The sequence below is a fragment of the Hyperoodon ampullatus genome (genome assembly GCF_949752795.1).
Source record: "Hyperoodon ampullatus genome assembly, chromosome: 2".
In the NCBI taxonomy this organism is placed as follows: domain Eukaryota; kingdom Metazoa; phylum Chordata; class Mammalia; order Artiodactyla; family Ziphiidae; genus Hyperoodon; species Hyperoodon ampullatus.
In genome coordinates, this window is record NC_136915.1 from 180,614,594 (window position 1) to 180,631,190 (window position 16,597).

General features: G+C 38.1%; 1 protein-coding gene across 3 annotated transcripts in view; it reads left to right on the plus strand.

Moving 5' to 3' along the window:
* SLC30A10 (solute carrier family 30 member 10) overlaps nt 1–14,061 on the plus strand; it is a gene marked incomplete at its 5' end in the record, with an annotated part of 38,860 nt that extends 24,799 nt beyond the window's left edge. For all 3 annotated transcript variants that reach the window (XM_079698242.1, XM_079698240.1, XM_079698241.1), the window contains 2 exons: nt 5,440–5,679; nt 13,381–14,061. In XM_079698242.1, the coding sequence (XP_079554368.1) occupies nt 5,440–5,679; nt 13,381–13,880 (740 nt within the window). In that variant the 3' untranslated portion in view covers nt 13,881–14,061. The remainder of the gene's footprint in view (nt 1–5,439; nt 5,680–13,380) is intronic.
* Between the last annotated feature and the right edge of the window lie 2,536 nt (nt 14,062–16,597).

The window sequence follows — 16,597 nt, forward strand, 5'->3', positions numbered from 1 at the left end:
CAGCACATGAGCTCCTAAAAATTTCTAAATGAATTAGTTAAAAAAATTTAACTGCAACAGGGGAATTCCTAAAAAACATGGCGGTGAATCTTTTCGGAAAGAGGATCTGTGATGAAAACTCATAATCCTTTAGTTTATCCTTTTTTTAAGGTTCAGTTTAAATATAAATATATAGAGTATATATGTTATTAATATATTATATATAATATATATTAATAACATATATACTCTCTATATATATATTTAATGGGTTTTTAAGATGGAGTTCACCATCATAGCACTTTACCTTTCCAAAGCACATTCTGTTTTTTATTCTTTCTTTAATTGAGATATTATTGGCATATAACACTAGTTGCAGGTGTACAACATAATGATTCTATCTTTGTATGTATTGTGAAATGATCACCACAGTATAAATATAAATACATGAATAACAGTGTCTGGTTAACATCCATCATTATGCACAGTAACAATTTATTTTTCTCATAATGAGAACTTTTAAGATCTACTCTCTTGGCAACTTTCAAATATATGGTACAGTATTATTATTTTTTTCTTATTTTATTTATTATTTTTAATACACATTTATTGGAGTATAATTGCTTCACAACACTGTGTTCGTTTCTGTTGTACAACAAAGTGGATCAGCCATATGCATACATATGCCCCCATATCCCCTCCCTCTAGCGTCTCCCTCCCACCCTCCCTATCCCACCCCTCTAGGTGGTCACCAAGCACCGAGCTGATCTCCCTGTGCTATGCGGCTGCTTCCCGCTAGCTGTCTGTTTTACATTTGGTAGTGTATCTATGTCCATGCCACTCTCTCACTTCGTCCCAGCTTCCCCCTCCACAACCGGTGTCCTCAAGTCAACGCTCTATGTCTATGTCTTTATTCCTGCCCTGCCACTAGGTTCATCATTATAGTCACCCTGATGTCCATGGCATCTCCATGACTTATTTATCTTATAACTGGAAGTTTGTACCTTTTGACTCTATTCACCCATTTTGCCCACCCCTCCACCACCTCTGTCAACCACCAATCTGTTCTCTGTATCTGTGAGCTTGTTTTTTTTTTTTTTTTTTTAAGATGCCACATACAAGTGAGCTTGTTGATTTTGTTGCTCAAGGAGACATTTGTCCAGGTGCAAGCACTGCAGCAAAGGGTCCCAGGTCCCAGCCTGTCTCACCACCATATAAGACACACGTATAGTGGGGTGAGGAGGGCTTAGGCAGGCGGATCTGGTTTGAGTTCTGTCTCTGCCTTCCACTAGCTATGTGACCTTGGGCAAGTAACGTTCCCTCTTGGACCTTCAGTTTCCTTACCTACATAAGGGAGATAATAGCAGTGCTGACATCTCTGTGTTGTTGTGAGAGATACATGGCTGATGGGAACAGCACAGAGGATTCACTTAATGAATTGCCTTCCCATCAGTTCTGTGCACTTACTTCTCAGTGGGTTTTCAGACGTTGTTTCACATCCTTTTTTTTTTTTAATTTCTACATTTTATTTTTTATTATAAATTATATATGCATAATAAGTGACTCAAATTTCAGCTAGACATAGAAATAACAAAATAAAACATCTTTTGACTAGCATGATAATAAGACATTATCCCTGAAAGTCTTTGAGATGGCAACATGCAACACAAATGTATTCAAGATAGCTGAGTCACTAACAAGTTTCAGAGCTACAGATTAGGTCATATTAATTTCCAAGCATTCTACTGACTCTGTTATTCTATGGTCCTGACAGTCAGTAGCAAAAAGCAAATCACGGCAGTATTTCAACAGTTTATCCGGCCACACACACACACACACACACCGGCTATGTTTTCGTTAGATTTTTATACACATTTTTTTCTAGTATCACGTCCTCTTCAGAACTAGCCTCTTCAAGAAGTGAGACAGATGTTATTCTTATTCCCATTTCACCAGTGAGAATCTTGCTGCTCAGAGAGGTTGACTTTCACAAGATCCATGACTCACAGAGACTGTCAGGTCTGTGACTGTAAATGTAGCGCACCCGTCTCCCACGTTGCCTGACAAGCACATGCTCTTCTGCAGCCTCCTTTGAGTTCTCTGCTTAGAGGCCCCTCCCATTGCGGAGCACAGGCTCCAGACACGCAGGCCCAGCGGCCATGGCTCACGGGCCCAGCTGCTCCGCGGCATATGGGATCTTCCCGGACCAGGGCACGAACCTGCGTCCCCTGCATCTGCAGGCGGACTCCCAACCACTGCGCCGCCAGGGAAGCCCCCACTGTTGCCTTTTGAAGTCTGTCTCCTCTTCGAAGTCTTGCCCATCTCTTGAGGAGCCTTTCTTGAGATTTCTCATCACAGGGAATAATCCTCCCTCTGGAAGTTACTGACGCACTTACCCAGAATCCTGCCAGTGGACTGAGGTCCCCAGAAGATAATGACCATCTTTGCATGGGAGGCCAGAAAACACACAGCAATATCTCAGGAATTTAGTGAAATGAAGCTGTAAGCAGTTTTTCAGACTGAAGGTCACAATAGTTTGGGTTGTAAAATCAATTTAGTAGAGTATGATCAGCCTTTTGAAAACTAACTAGAATTGAATGAAATAGAATAGAAAATAATAATAAATCCCATGTAAGGATAGGTTTTGTTTTTTCAAGAAACATTTGTTTCAGTGTGTGTTTGTGCCTGGGCTAGGATGCAAAATAAGATTCTTACTGTGGATTATGTGAAAAATAAGTTTGAACACTCTTTTATATAATTCTTAGGGTCCAGTAGTGAGATTTCTCAGAAGGAGAACCTGAAACTGGAATTTAGGACTTAGATGGGGCAGGATGCACAACGGTTCTCTAGTCATACTATGGAGATTTATATCCCCACACAAACACTTTCTAGCTGTGTGCTCTTGGATAAGTTACTAAGCTACTCTGTGCCTCAGTTTCCTCATTTGTAGAGTTGAGAGAGTAACCACTTCAGAGAGTCCTTAAGAGGACTTAATGTGTAAATACATGCAACATACTTACAACAATGTCTGGTGCATATATGTTAGCTAGCATTACAGTTATTATAATTAAGTAAAAGGCAGAAGGTACTCTATGTCGTGGGAGTTATGACTGACCAACCAGAAAACTGTTTTTTATTGAGTGCCTAGATTGTATGCCTCCAGTGCTAAAATACAAACAAAGGAAATGCAGGGTACGACCCTCACCTTCATGTTACTTATAGTCTAATGGAGGAAACGAGGCTGACATCCATGAAAAAGAGAATAACAGATAGTCTCAGGCTGTGAAAATGATGTTGAGTGCATATAGGAAATGTTTGGTCTTCATATATATATATTTTTAACTCCAAGCTTTATTTCACCTTCATTTTGAGGGATTTTAATTGGAAATAGAATTATAGCCTGACAGCTTTCCTTCAGCATTTTTTTCTTCCAGTTTTATTGAGATATAATTTACATACAGCACTGTTTAAGTTTAAGGTGTACAACATAATGATTTGACATACATACATCATGAAATGATTATCACAATAAAGTTAGTAAAATCCTTCATCTCATGTAGATACAAAAATAAAGAAATAGAAAAAAATTCTTTTTCTTGTGGGAACTCTTAGGATTCACTCTCTCTCTCTTTTTTTTTTTTTTTTTAGTTTCTTCTTTATAACAAAGTGAATCAGTTATACATATACATCTGTTCCCATATCCCTTCCCTCTTGCGTCTTGGTCTTCATATTTTTATGGTAGTATTTTTTACTGTCCTGGAGAAGGTTAAAACTTTGATCTTCAGTTCCTCCTGGAGAAACAAGCTGTAGAGACCAACTCTTGGGAACATTTTGAGTTTCTCTTTTTGGCTGAGGGCAGGGACTAGGGAGTAAGAAGCTCCCATAGGGGTGGGGTGGGAAGAAGGGGGCACAGAATTTAAAAATGGGACTACTTAATGTATTTATTGAATCGGGACCCTATTACCGTAAGTATACACTCAGCCAGAAGGAGATGTGGGGATTCTTTTTATTCTTGTATTTTTTGGGGGGCGGGGGGAGGTTGCCACAAACTACATTTAGTGTGTTTACAAAATGCCATTCGACCTATGATGCTACTCAGAATCTTAGAAGTGCTGCCAGGAGGAAGTAGCCTCTTCTAATTGAAACTATTCAGTTGCAGCCATGAGTGAGTTGTTAGTATTTTGGATGATTATTAATTCTACTGAGTGAATCTGGGATACATGGAGGGTTAATCCATATACTTTCTTCTAGAGCAGTGCCTTGAAAACTTTTATGTGCATTTCAGTCACCTGGGGATCTTATTAAAATGCAGAATCGATTCAGTAGATCAGAGGTGGGGCCTGAGATTCTGCCTTTCTCAGAAGCTTCTAGGTGATGTTGGTGCTTCTGGTCTGCAAACCATACTTTGGAAAGAAAGATTCTGATGTTGCTTTCTGTAAAGAAAAAAACTTTGTGTTTATACTTTATAATCCTAACAAATCTCCACTCCATTTACTAAATCCCAGTTCAGTCTATGTCCAACAAACAATTGGACACTTAGATCTTCTTTAGTATTACATGCTTTCTGTATCATAACCGAAAACTTTCGAAGTGGTTCCCTTAAGTAAAGGCATCCACAATTTTTGTTATTATCTGTAGAATTTAAATTATTTTATTGTTACAAAGGGCTCTTTATTTAGTGGGAATGTTGCTGGACACTGTGGAGGACCTCTTAAACCAAAGGCAGTTTAAGTGACCACAGGCTAAGTGAGAAGTAGGTAGATGCATTTAGGGAAAGGGAAAATGGATCAAGGTAGAGGGAAGACAAAGAATAAATAAATAAATATAAATATTATATTTATCTGTAACAAACCATAATGGAAAAGAATATGACAAAGAATATGTATACCTGAATCACTTTGCTGTACACCAGAAACTAACACAACGTTGTAAATCAACTATACTTCAATTAGGAAAAAAAAGTTTGGAAATTCCTTGGTGGTCCAGTGGATAAGACTCTGTGGTTTTACTGCTGTGGACCTGGGTTCGATCCCTGGTTGGGGAACTAAGATTCCACAAACCACGTGGCATGGCACCTACCCCCCACAAAAAAAAAGAAATGTTTGAAACAATTTAAATCACAGACACCTGTCTGAAAGAAAAAGAAACCATTTACATAGTGTCTATTTCCTGCTTGGTGCCCTCTGATGGGTGGTAGGTCACAGCAATGTGGCACCTTGAACTGGCACAGTCCCTCTTCCCGCAGGTGTCTGCAGCTCAGAATCTTCCTAGACTGTTCCAGGTTCTCTGGACCCTGGGATGGTGGCCTGAGGTTTTGTTTTCTGTGCAGTAGTGGCCATTGCTTTTTGCTTTCAAATCCAGCCTGCACAGAGAACAAATAGCAACAGGTATTCATAGACATGGGAAGCCAAGTCAGTGAGTGTCACGTGGGCTTTATTGGTCTTTCTTTCTTCCCCACAGGGGTACTTTTACATGTGATGGGAGATGCCCTGGGGTCGGTGGTTGTGGTGATTACAGCCATCATATTCTATGTGCTTCCCCTGAAACATGAGGACCCATGTAACTGGCAGTGCTACATTGACCCCAGCCTGACTGTCATCATGGTCATCATTATTTTGTCATCTGCCTTCCCACTCATCAAGGAGACTGCTGCCATTCTGCTGCAGATGGTCCCCAAAGGCGTCAACATGGAAGAGCTGAGTAAGTCATGCAATTCTTATCTTGAACCACTGCCCAGTGAATGTTCTTCAGGCCAAAGGGCCAGCATTATTTCAGAGCAGTGTTTGATTTCTGTATCCTGAAATACTTTAAATCACAAAGCAATAGAGACATCCTCACATGTTTTGTAGATGACTGCTGCTACTAAGATGACTCACAGCTCCGAGAACCAAAGGTCTTTTTTGGCCCATCATTCTCTGACTCTACTGCAAATTTTTAAGAATGTGTTGCTTTGGCAATACCTATTCCTGGGCTATTTATTTACCTTCATGTCAGAGATTTATTCTAACTCAGATAAGGCCACTTTGCCCAGGACTTGATTTTTATTCCCCCTATTCTGAAAACATGAGTCATTCCTTCCTATTCTAGATCCTGCTTTTTAGTTAACTGATTTTTGTGGGCACACAAGGCACTGTGTGTCCTATAACACAGTAAAATGGACCATATTTAAATTCACTCATTCAGTAGTGGAATCTGTTTCTTTGCTTTGCTCAAATAGAAGGTCAAACTCTCACTTGAGTTTATGTGCATCTGAGGATATAACATTTTTATAGACTTTATAGAATGTCTGAATGGGAACTCTCCAGATGTTGGTGAGAAACTGAATGTGCAACTTTAGTTCTAGTGTTTCTAAATGGAGATGAAGTTTTTATAGGAAAAAATTTTTTATGAATATTTGCTATTATTCTATGTATCATTACTTCATCAGTGAGTCAGTAAACATGAACTATAGCCCAGGCCCACTATGCAGCTGAAAGTTGGAAGACCTTATTTCATGACAAATAGCTGAAATTAGATTTGATGGGTCTTAATATATGGAATAGCTATGGCTAGCCTTTCCCCCTACAGGCATGATATACAGTGTGACTGTCCTGCATGCCTACTTTTTGCCCAGTGCTGCAGGCAGAGGACGATGGAGGTAAAAGAGTCTCCGAGGAGCAGATATATAGCATCATTTTCCTTCCAGGGGCTTGTTTGCCAATGGAAAAAACAAAATAAGCATATACAAAGCAACTTGTGATATATATTGGCTTATATTGCCTTTTAACAAAATAATATATATATATATTGAAAAGCAGATATTAAAAAATTAGATTGTAAGAACAATAGCAACACTTTTTTGATACTTATTACATGCTAGGTAATGTTGTCCAAGTGCTTTACTTATATTAACTCATTTTAATCCTTAAAATAAACTTATGAGGTACTGTCATTATCATTCCTAATTTACAGATAAGGAAACCGAGGCACAGAGGGACTGGGTAAATTTTACAAGGTCATGCAGGTAGTAAATGATTAACTGGGATTCAAACTCTATCTGGCTACAGGTTGTTCATAATCACTGTTCAATACCATCTTTCTGAATACATACTAATTTTAGAAAGTATGGAAAATATAGAAGAGCCAAAATAAGAAAATAGAAATCTTTCATAATCCTACCACCCAGAAATTACCACTCTTAATATTTTATGTCAGTCATTCAATAAAACAAGACTTAATCTATGTAAAAAAATCATTTTTGTGTGTATATATATATACACTGATGTTTCATTATTTAAAAAAAGGAAAGGTAAGCAAAATAAGAAGACAGAGAAATACACAGCAAGTGAAGGAGCAAAGTAAAAACCCACCAGACCAAACAAATGAAGAGGAAATAGGCAGTCTACCTGAAAAAGAATTCAGAGTAAAGATAGTAAAGATATCCAAAATCTTGGAAATAGAATGACAAAAATACAAGAAACATTTAACAAGGACCTAGAAGAACTAAAGAGCACATAAACAATGATGAACAACACAATAAATGAAATAAAAAATTCTCTAGAAGGAATGAATAGCAGAATAACTGAGGCAGAAGAACGGATAAGTGATATGGAAGGTAAAATAGTGGAAATAACTTCTCTAGAGCAGAATAAAGAAAAAAGAATGAAAAGAATTGACAGTCTCAGACACCTCTGGGAAAACATTAAACGCACCAACATTTGAATTATAGGGGTCCCAGAAAAAGAAGAGAAAAAGAAAGGGACTGAGAAAATATTTGAAGAGATTATAGTTGAAAAATTCCCTAATATGGGAAAGGAAATATTCAGTCAAGTCCAGGAAGCACAGAGAGTTCCATACAGGATAAATCCAAGGAGAAGCACACCAAGACACATGTCAAACTATCAAAAATTAAATACAAAGAAAAAATATTAAAGGCAGCAAGGGAGAAACAGCAAATAACATAAAAGGGAATCCCTATAAGGTTAACAGCTGATTATTCAGCAGAAACTCTGCAAGCCAGAAGGGAGTGGCAGGACATATTTAAAGTGATGAAAGGGAAAAACCTACAACTAAGATTACTCTACCCAGCAAGGATCTCATTCAAATTCAACAGAGAAATTAAAAGCTTTACAGACAAGCAAAAGCTAAGAGAATTCAACACCACCAAACCAGCTTTACAACAAATTCTAAAGGAACTTCTCTAGGCAGGAAACACAGGAGAGGGAAAACAGCTACAATAACAAACCCAAAACAATTAAGAAAATGGTAATAGGAACACACATATCGATAACTACCTTAAATGTAAATGGATTAAATGCTCCAACCAAAAGACATACACTGGCAGAATGGATACAAAAACAAGACCTATATATATACTGTCTACAAGAGACTCACTTCAGACCAAGGGACACATACAGACTGAAAGTGTGGGGATGGAAAAAGATATTCCATGCAAATGGAAATCAAAAGAAAGCTGGAGTAGCAGTTCTCATATCAGACAAAATAGACTTTAAAATAAATACTATTACAAGAGACAAAGAAGGACACTACATAATGATCAAGGGATCAATCCAAGAAGAAGATATAACAATTGTGAATATTTATGCGCCCAACATAGGAGAACTTAAATACATAAGGCAAATGCTAACAGCCATAAAAGGGGAAATTGACAGTAACACAATCATAGTAGGGGACTTTAACACCCCACTTTCACCAATGGACAGATCATCCAAAATGAAAATAAATAAGGAAACACAAGCTTTAAATGATACATTAAACAAGATGGACTTCATTGATATTTATACAACACTCCATCCAAAAACAACAGAATACACTTTCTTCTCAAGTGCTCATGGAACATTCTCCAGGATAGATCATATCTTGGGTTACAAATGAAACCTTGGTAAACTTAAAAAAATGGAAATCGTATCAAGTATCTTTTCCGACCACAACGCTATGAGACTAGATATCAATAACAGGAAAAAAACTGTAAAAGAAATACAAACACATGGAGGCTAAACAATACACTACTAAATAACCAAGAGATCACTGAAGAAATCAAAGAGGAAATCAAAAAATACCTAGAAACAAATGAGAATGAAAACACGATGACCCAAAACCTATGGGATGCAGCAAAAGCCGTTCTAAGAGGGAAGTTTATAGCAATACAATCCTACTTCAAGAAACAAGAAAAATCTCAAACAAACAATCTAACCTTACACCTAAAGGAATTAGAGAAAGAAGAACAAAAAACTCCAAAGTTAGCAGAAGGAAAGAAGTCATAAGTATAAGATCAGAAATAAATGAAAAAGAAATGAAGGAAACAATAGCAAAGATCAGTAAAACAAAATAAAAACTAAATAATAAAACCTTTTTCAGGTTCTTTGAGAAGATAAACAAAACTGATAAACCATTAGCCAGACTCAACAAGAAAAAAAGGGAGAAGACTCAAATCAACAGAATTAGGAATGAAAAAGGAGAAGTAACAACTGACACTGCAGAAATACAAAGGATCATGAGAGATTACTACAAGCAACTCTACAGCCAATAGAATGGACAACCTGGAAGAAATGGACAAATTCTTAGAAAAGCACAAACTTCCAAGACTGAACCAGGAAGAAATAGAAAATATAAACAGACCAGTCACAAGCACTGAAATTGAAACTGTGATTAAAAATCTTCCAACAAACAAAAGCCCAGGACCAGATGGCTTCACAGGCAAATTCTATCAAACATTTAGAGAAGAGCTAACGCCTATCCTTCTCAAACTCTTCCAAAATATAGCAGAGGGAGGAACACTCACAAACTTATTCTATGAGGCCGGCCACCATCACCCTGATACCAAAACCAGACAAAGATGTCACAAAGAAAGAAAACTACAGGCCAATATCACTGATGAACATAGCTGCAAAAATCCTCAATGAAATACTAGCAAACAGAATCCAATAGCACATTAAAAGGATCATATACCATGATCAAGTGGGGTTTACCCCAGGAATGCCAGGATTCTTCAATATAGGCAAATCAACCAATGTGATACACCATATTAAAATATTGAAGGCAAAAAACCATATGATTATCTCAGTAGGTGCAGCAAAAACTTTTGACAAAATTCAACACCCATTTATGATAAAAGCCCTCTGGAAAGTAGTCATAGAGGGAACTTGCCTCAACATAATAAAGGCCATATATGACAAACCCAAAGCCAACATTGTTCTCAATGGTGAAAAAATGAAACCATTTCCACTAAGATCAGGAACAAGGCAAGGCTGCCCACCCTCACCACTATCATTCAACATTGTTTTGGAAGTTTTAGCCACAGCAATCAGAGAAGAAAAAGAAATAAAAGGAATCCAAATCGGAAAAGAAGAAGTAAAGCTGTCACTGTTTGCAGGTGACATGATGCTATACATAGAGAATCCTAAAGATGCTACCAAAAAGCTACTAGAGCTAATCAATGAATTTGGTAAAGTCGCAGGATACAAAATTAATGCACAGAAATCTCTTGCATTCCTATACACTAATGATTAAAAGTCTGAAAGAGAAATTAAGGACACACTCCCATTTACCACTGCAACAAAAAGAATAAAATACCTAGATATAAACCTACCTAAGGAGATGAAAGACCTGTATGCAGAAAACTATAAGACACTGATGAAAGAAATTAAAGATGATACAAACAGATGGAGAGATATGGCATGTTCTTGGATTGAAAGAATCAACATTGTGAAAGTGGCTCTACTACCCAAAGCAATCTACAGATCAATGCAATCCCTATCAAACTACCAATGGCATTTTTCACAGAGCTAAAACAAAAAATTGCACAATTTCTATGGAAACACAAAAGACCCTGAATAGCCAAAGCAGTCTTGAGAAAGACAAACGGAGCTGGAGGAATTATGCTCCTTGACTTCAGACTATGCTACAAAGCTACAATAAACAAGACAGTATGGTACTGGCACAGAAACAGAAATATAGATCAATGGAACAGGGTAGAAAGCCCAGAGATAAACCCATGTGCATATGGTCTCCTTATCTTTGTTAAAGGAGGCAAGAATATACAATGGAGAAAAGACAGCCTCTTCAATAAGTGGTGCTGGAAAAACGGGACAGCTACATGTTAAAGAATGAAATTAGAACACTCCCTAACACCATACACAAAAATAAATTCAAAATGAATTAAAGACCTAAATGTAAGACCAGACTCCATAAAACTCTTAGAGGAAAACATAGGCAGAACACTCTGTGGCATAAATTACAGCAAGATCCTTTTTGACCCACCTCCTAGAGAAATGGAAATAAAAACAAAAATAAACAAATGGGACCTAATGAAACTTGCTTTTGCACAGCAAAAGAAACCATAAACGAGACAGAAAGACAACCCTCAGATGGGAGAAATTCTTTGCAAATGGAGCAACTGACAAAGGATTAATCTCGAAAATATATAAGCAGCTCGTGCAGCTCAATAACAAAAAAATAAACAACCCAATCCAATAATAGGCCGAAGACCTAAACAGACATTTCTCCAAAGAAGATATTCATGTTGCCAACAAACACATGAAAGCATGCTCAACAGCATTAATCATTAGAGAAATGCAAATCAAAACTACAATGAGGTATAACCTCACACCAGTCAGAATTGCCATCATCAAAAAATCTGCAAACAATAAATGCTGGAGAGGGTGTGGAGAAAAGGGAACCCTCTTGCACTGTTGGTGGTAATGTAAATTGATACAGCCACTATGGAGTACAGTATGGAGGTTCCTTAAAAAACTAAAAATAGAACTACCATACAACCCAGCAATCCCACTACTGGGCATATACCCTGAGAAAACCATAATTCAAAAAGAGTCATGTACCACAATGTTCATCACAGCGCTATTTACAATAGCCAGGACATGGAAGCAACCTAAGTGTCCATCGACAGATGAATGGATAAAGAAGATGTGGTACATATGCACAATGGAATATTACTCAGCCATAAAAAGAAACAAAATTGAGTTATTTATAGTGAGGTGGATGGACCTAGAGTCTGTCATACAGAGTGAAGTAAGTCAGAAAGAATAAAACAAATACCACATGCTAATACATATATATGGAATCTAAAGAAAAAAAAAGTTTCTCAAGAACCTAGGGGTAGGACAGGAGTAAAGATGTAGATGTAGAGAATGGACTTGAGGACACGGGGAGGGGGAAGGGTAAGCTGGGACGAAGTGAGAGAGTGCCATGGACATATATGCACTACCAAATGTAAAATAGATAGGTAGTGGGAAGCAGCCGCATAGCACAGGGAGATCAGCTCTGTGCTTTGTGACCACCTAGAGGGGTGGGATAGGGAGGGTGGGAGGGAGACTCAAGAGGGAAGGGATATGGGGATATATATACATATAGCTGATTCCCTTTGTTATGCAGCAGAAACTAACACAACATTGTAAAGCAATTATATTCCAGTAAAGATGTTAAAAAAAAGAGGAAAAATATCACACCTACCACATGTACATTATAGCTATTTGCTTTTTCACTTAAAAATACATTATATACACTTTCTCATATCCTTAAATATGCAACTTACTTTTTCACAGCTGTATCATATTCTATCACATAATTGATTTAACGATTTCCATTTTTTTCATTAACACAAAAAGCATTGTCCAAACCATTCTTGTACATAAATATTTGGTTATTTGTTTCAGTTAAATTCCTAGTATTAGAATTGCTGGTTAAGGGTTTTTTTTGTTTGTTTTTTAAAATTTATTTATTTACTTTTGGCTGTGTTGGGTCTTTGTTTCTGTGCACAGGCTTTCTTTAGTTGTGGCAAGTGGGGGCCACTCTTCATCGCGGTGCGCGGGCCTCTCACTGTCACGGCCTCTCCCGTTGCGAAGCACAGGCTCCAGACGCGCAGGCTCAATAGCTGTGGCTCACGGGCTTAGTTGCTCTGCGGCATGTGGAATCTTCCCAGACCAGGGCTCGAACCCGTGTCCATTGCATTGGCAGGCAGGTTCTTAACCACTGCGCCACCAGGGAATCCCTGGTTAAGGTTTCTGATCCACATTGCCAAATCCCCTTTAAAAAAGGCATCCTACTTTATATTCCCACGCCAGTCCATCAGAGCGTCGAATGCCCTGTAAACTCAACCACCCTGGGCATTTTGTGGGGAGGATTGTTATGAAACTTATTTTCTTGAATTACCTTTTATGGGCTAACAGTATATGGTAGAGGAATTCAGAGAGGAAGAAGAAGATTATTATGGGAAAATATATGGGAAGATGTAGCCATACACGGTACAGCTATTTTGCTTCCTGTTATTCTTAGTTACTACATCATTCTGGTGAGAATGCTTAAGGGGACCCTATCCTCCCGTGGTGGTTCCATGTTTCAAATGGAGCCCTCACCTTGGCTATTGTTTTCTTTGCCCTATTCTAGTGAGTAAGCTCTCTGCCGTGCCTGGAATTAGCAGTGTCCATGAAGTTCACATCTGGGAACTTATAAGTGGGAAGATCATTGCCACTCTGCACATCAAGTATCAGCAGGACGGGGGAGATCAGGATGCCAGTATAAAAATTCGAGAAATCTTCCACAACACGGGAATCCACAATGTGACCATCCAGTTTGAGAAGGTGGACCTGAAGGGACCCCTGGGGCAGAAGGACTTGCAGTTGCTCTGCAGCTCACCCTGCATCTCCAAGGGCTGCGCCAAGCAGCTGTGCTGTCCCCCCGGGGCACTGCCTCTGGCCCACGTCAATGGCTGTGCTGAGCACAATGGCTGTCCCCCACTGGACTTGTCCCGGAGTGATGGCCTTGGGAGACGACAAACAGCAGAAGTGGCTCTTGAAGTACCTTTGGAAGGTTGTCTGAGTGACCATGGACAAGCTCTTAGCAAATCTCAGGGGGACTCACATTATGTCAACAGCACACATTTTTAGTTTGGTGCCCACATCAGTAAGCTGTATAGGCGAGGCACTTTGGAACCACTAGCTGGGCTTGTGGGAAGAGATTTGTGGGTCATAGACTCTGATCACACTCACAGTGTGCACACGCTCTGTGTTCAATAAGGGTTTTGGCTGTTTGTGATGTTAGTTGAACTTGTCTGTTAATTTTTATGTGACCGAGAACCCTATTATATTATCCTGGGTGTTTCATGCTGCTCTTCAACAATTTTGTTTGAACATTTATTTTCTGAAGCAAATGCACTAGTATACATATCAGGGACATTGAAGGCTGGGACTCAATAATTGTGGACACAGGATTCAAAGTAGTTTTTGTTTGAAATTGCTTAGAACTGCTAGCTGACTCTCAGGTGAGCTCATAGCCAAGCACATCAAAAAAACCTTAAGAACCATAATAGCTATATTCTTTTCTATTCCACTGGGAGATCATAAAAGAGGAAAGTTAAGTAGTCCTATAACTGCAGAAATTTTTTTTCTTTGACTAATTTTTGAATAAACGTAAAACGAATACCTAGTAAGGTAGAAAATATTCTCAGAACATTAGAGGATGTCAAGTTTATTGGGGGTGGGGAAAGGCAGGAAGAAAATGCATTTTGATGATTTCTTCATTTTGAGAGGTAGAGAGAAAAAGGCTTTCTGCTGTGAACTGAACTACAACTATAGGATGTTTCAAATGTTCAAATACATAAGATGCTTTTTTTTTCACTTGGAAGTGTGGGAATATTTCTACTTCTTTAAGTATGACACAGTACTTATATACTGTCTTTTAGAGTCAGCCTAGTTAGGACTGTTTTCATTTATTGCTTATTAATGACTTACTTATTTGCCCAAGTTTCCCTTCAGTCTTCTTTTATATGATCACATTGATCTATGTAGCATTTACCAGGAAAAAATGAGTATTCTCGGGATAGGAGAATATATGACATTGAGTATGTATTCCTGCCCAAAAAATAAGCTAGATTGACTTTCCTTTAATTAGACATATTTTAAAGTATTTACTATAGTTGCCAACTAGTAATTTGATGGAAAAGTGTATGTCCAAGGGAGAAATGAGAATTAATTAAATTGCTGCCTTTAATGTGTTTCAAGGAGCTTACATTTTTCTTTTATGTCTCTTGACCCATATTATCAAGTTCAAATACATCTATTAGAATCTGATTTTCGTTCCATGTACTGGAGAAACATCTGGCATGAATTCAACAAACTGTTCAGGCAGCAATATTTTCACCAGAACAGTCTCAAAATAAGTATAAGAAAACGGAGGTGCCTCGCTAAAGAACTAGAATCTTTTTTGATGGGTTGCAAAATTGACTGAAAAAGATCATCCCTCAGGCTCTAAGCACTGAGTCTGCACAGTTTAGAATCTTCACAGTTTTCATCAGAAATGTTGGATTGGGAACAGAAAAAGCACCCACATTTTTCAACACAAACACCATTTAAAAAACTGTGTCTTAGTTTTAAATTCTAAGGCTGAAATAAAAAAGCAACTGTGATCAGTAGAATAGGAAAATTTTTATTCCTTGAAAACTTATTATCTGAGTTTAAATTGGCCATGAATTAGGTAAATAGAAAAATGCCTAAATATGTTTTTATCCCTAGGAGTTTATTAAGCATATATACTTAATAGTATTATATAGTATGTACTATAGCTATTATATAGTATGTACTTAATAGCTAAATAGTATTATATAGTATGTACTTAATAGCTAAAATGGGGGTAGATATAAGGCAACATTTTTACTTTTAATATTAAAAGCATGGCATGTACTCACACAAAACAGAGGATTCTCTGTGAAACTCACCACAGTAAAATGTGGACCAAATTCTCTTGTATAAATGTTGGTTGAGATGCACTGATTGGAGCCAAAGAAGAAATGTCTCTCACTTCCAGATTTGAAGGTCTAATTTGATTTCATATCATTCTGCTTTTATTGAAAGGGAAAAATTATAATTTTATAGTTTTTGTGCAGCTGGGTAAAGGAATGCATATTAGTTTACATCCAAATAATGTTCTTTAATTAATCTCTAAAGTATTTTTCTGGAAAGGAAAGGCTCTTAATTCCAACATAATTAAATCTAACCTCAGAAAATTATCTCGATGGACATTTATGAACATACCAAATTATGGAGTGCAGTCAATGTGAAATAGTACCTTTTTTTTTTTTTTTTTTTTTGTGGTATGCGGGCCTCTCACTGTCGTGGCCTCTCCCGTTGTGGAGCACAGGCTCCGGACGCGCAGGCTCAGCGGCCATGGCTCACGGGCCCAGCCGCTCCACGGCATGTGGGATCTTCCCGGACTGGGGCACGAACCCGTGTCCCCTGCATCGGCAGGCGGACTCTCAACCACTGCGCCACCAGGGAAGCCCGAAATAGTACCTTTTGAAGACAGTTGGGCTCGGTGTGTTTAATAATGTCCAAACAAGCTAATTAAGTGCAATATTTTTCTATCGGGTTAGGTGCTTGCATTTGCCACTCAGGCACCGTGATGCCTGCTGTATGGTGTTTTTACTTGGGTTTTACTCTCCCATTAGTTGTCCTGCATTTTAATTCTCCCAAGGAAACACAAAAATTTTCTTTTTTCCTTTGAATGAGTCCTGCACAGTGGCAGTGGTGCCTAAACAACACTGTTTTTTCCCCGAGATTACAAAGATACTGCTACTCAGTTTCCTGTGTGCTTAGGTTAGTTCCAGAAA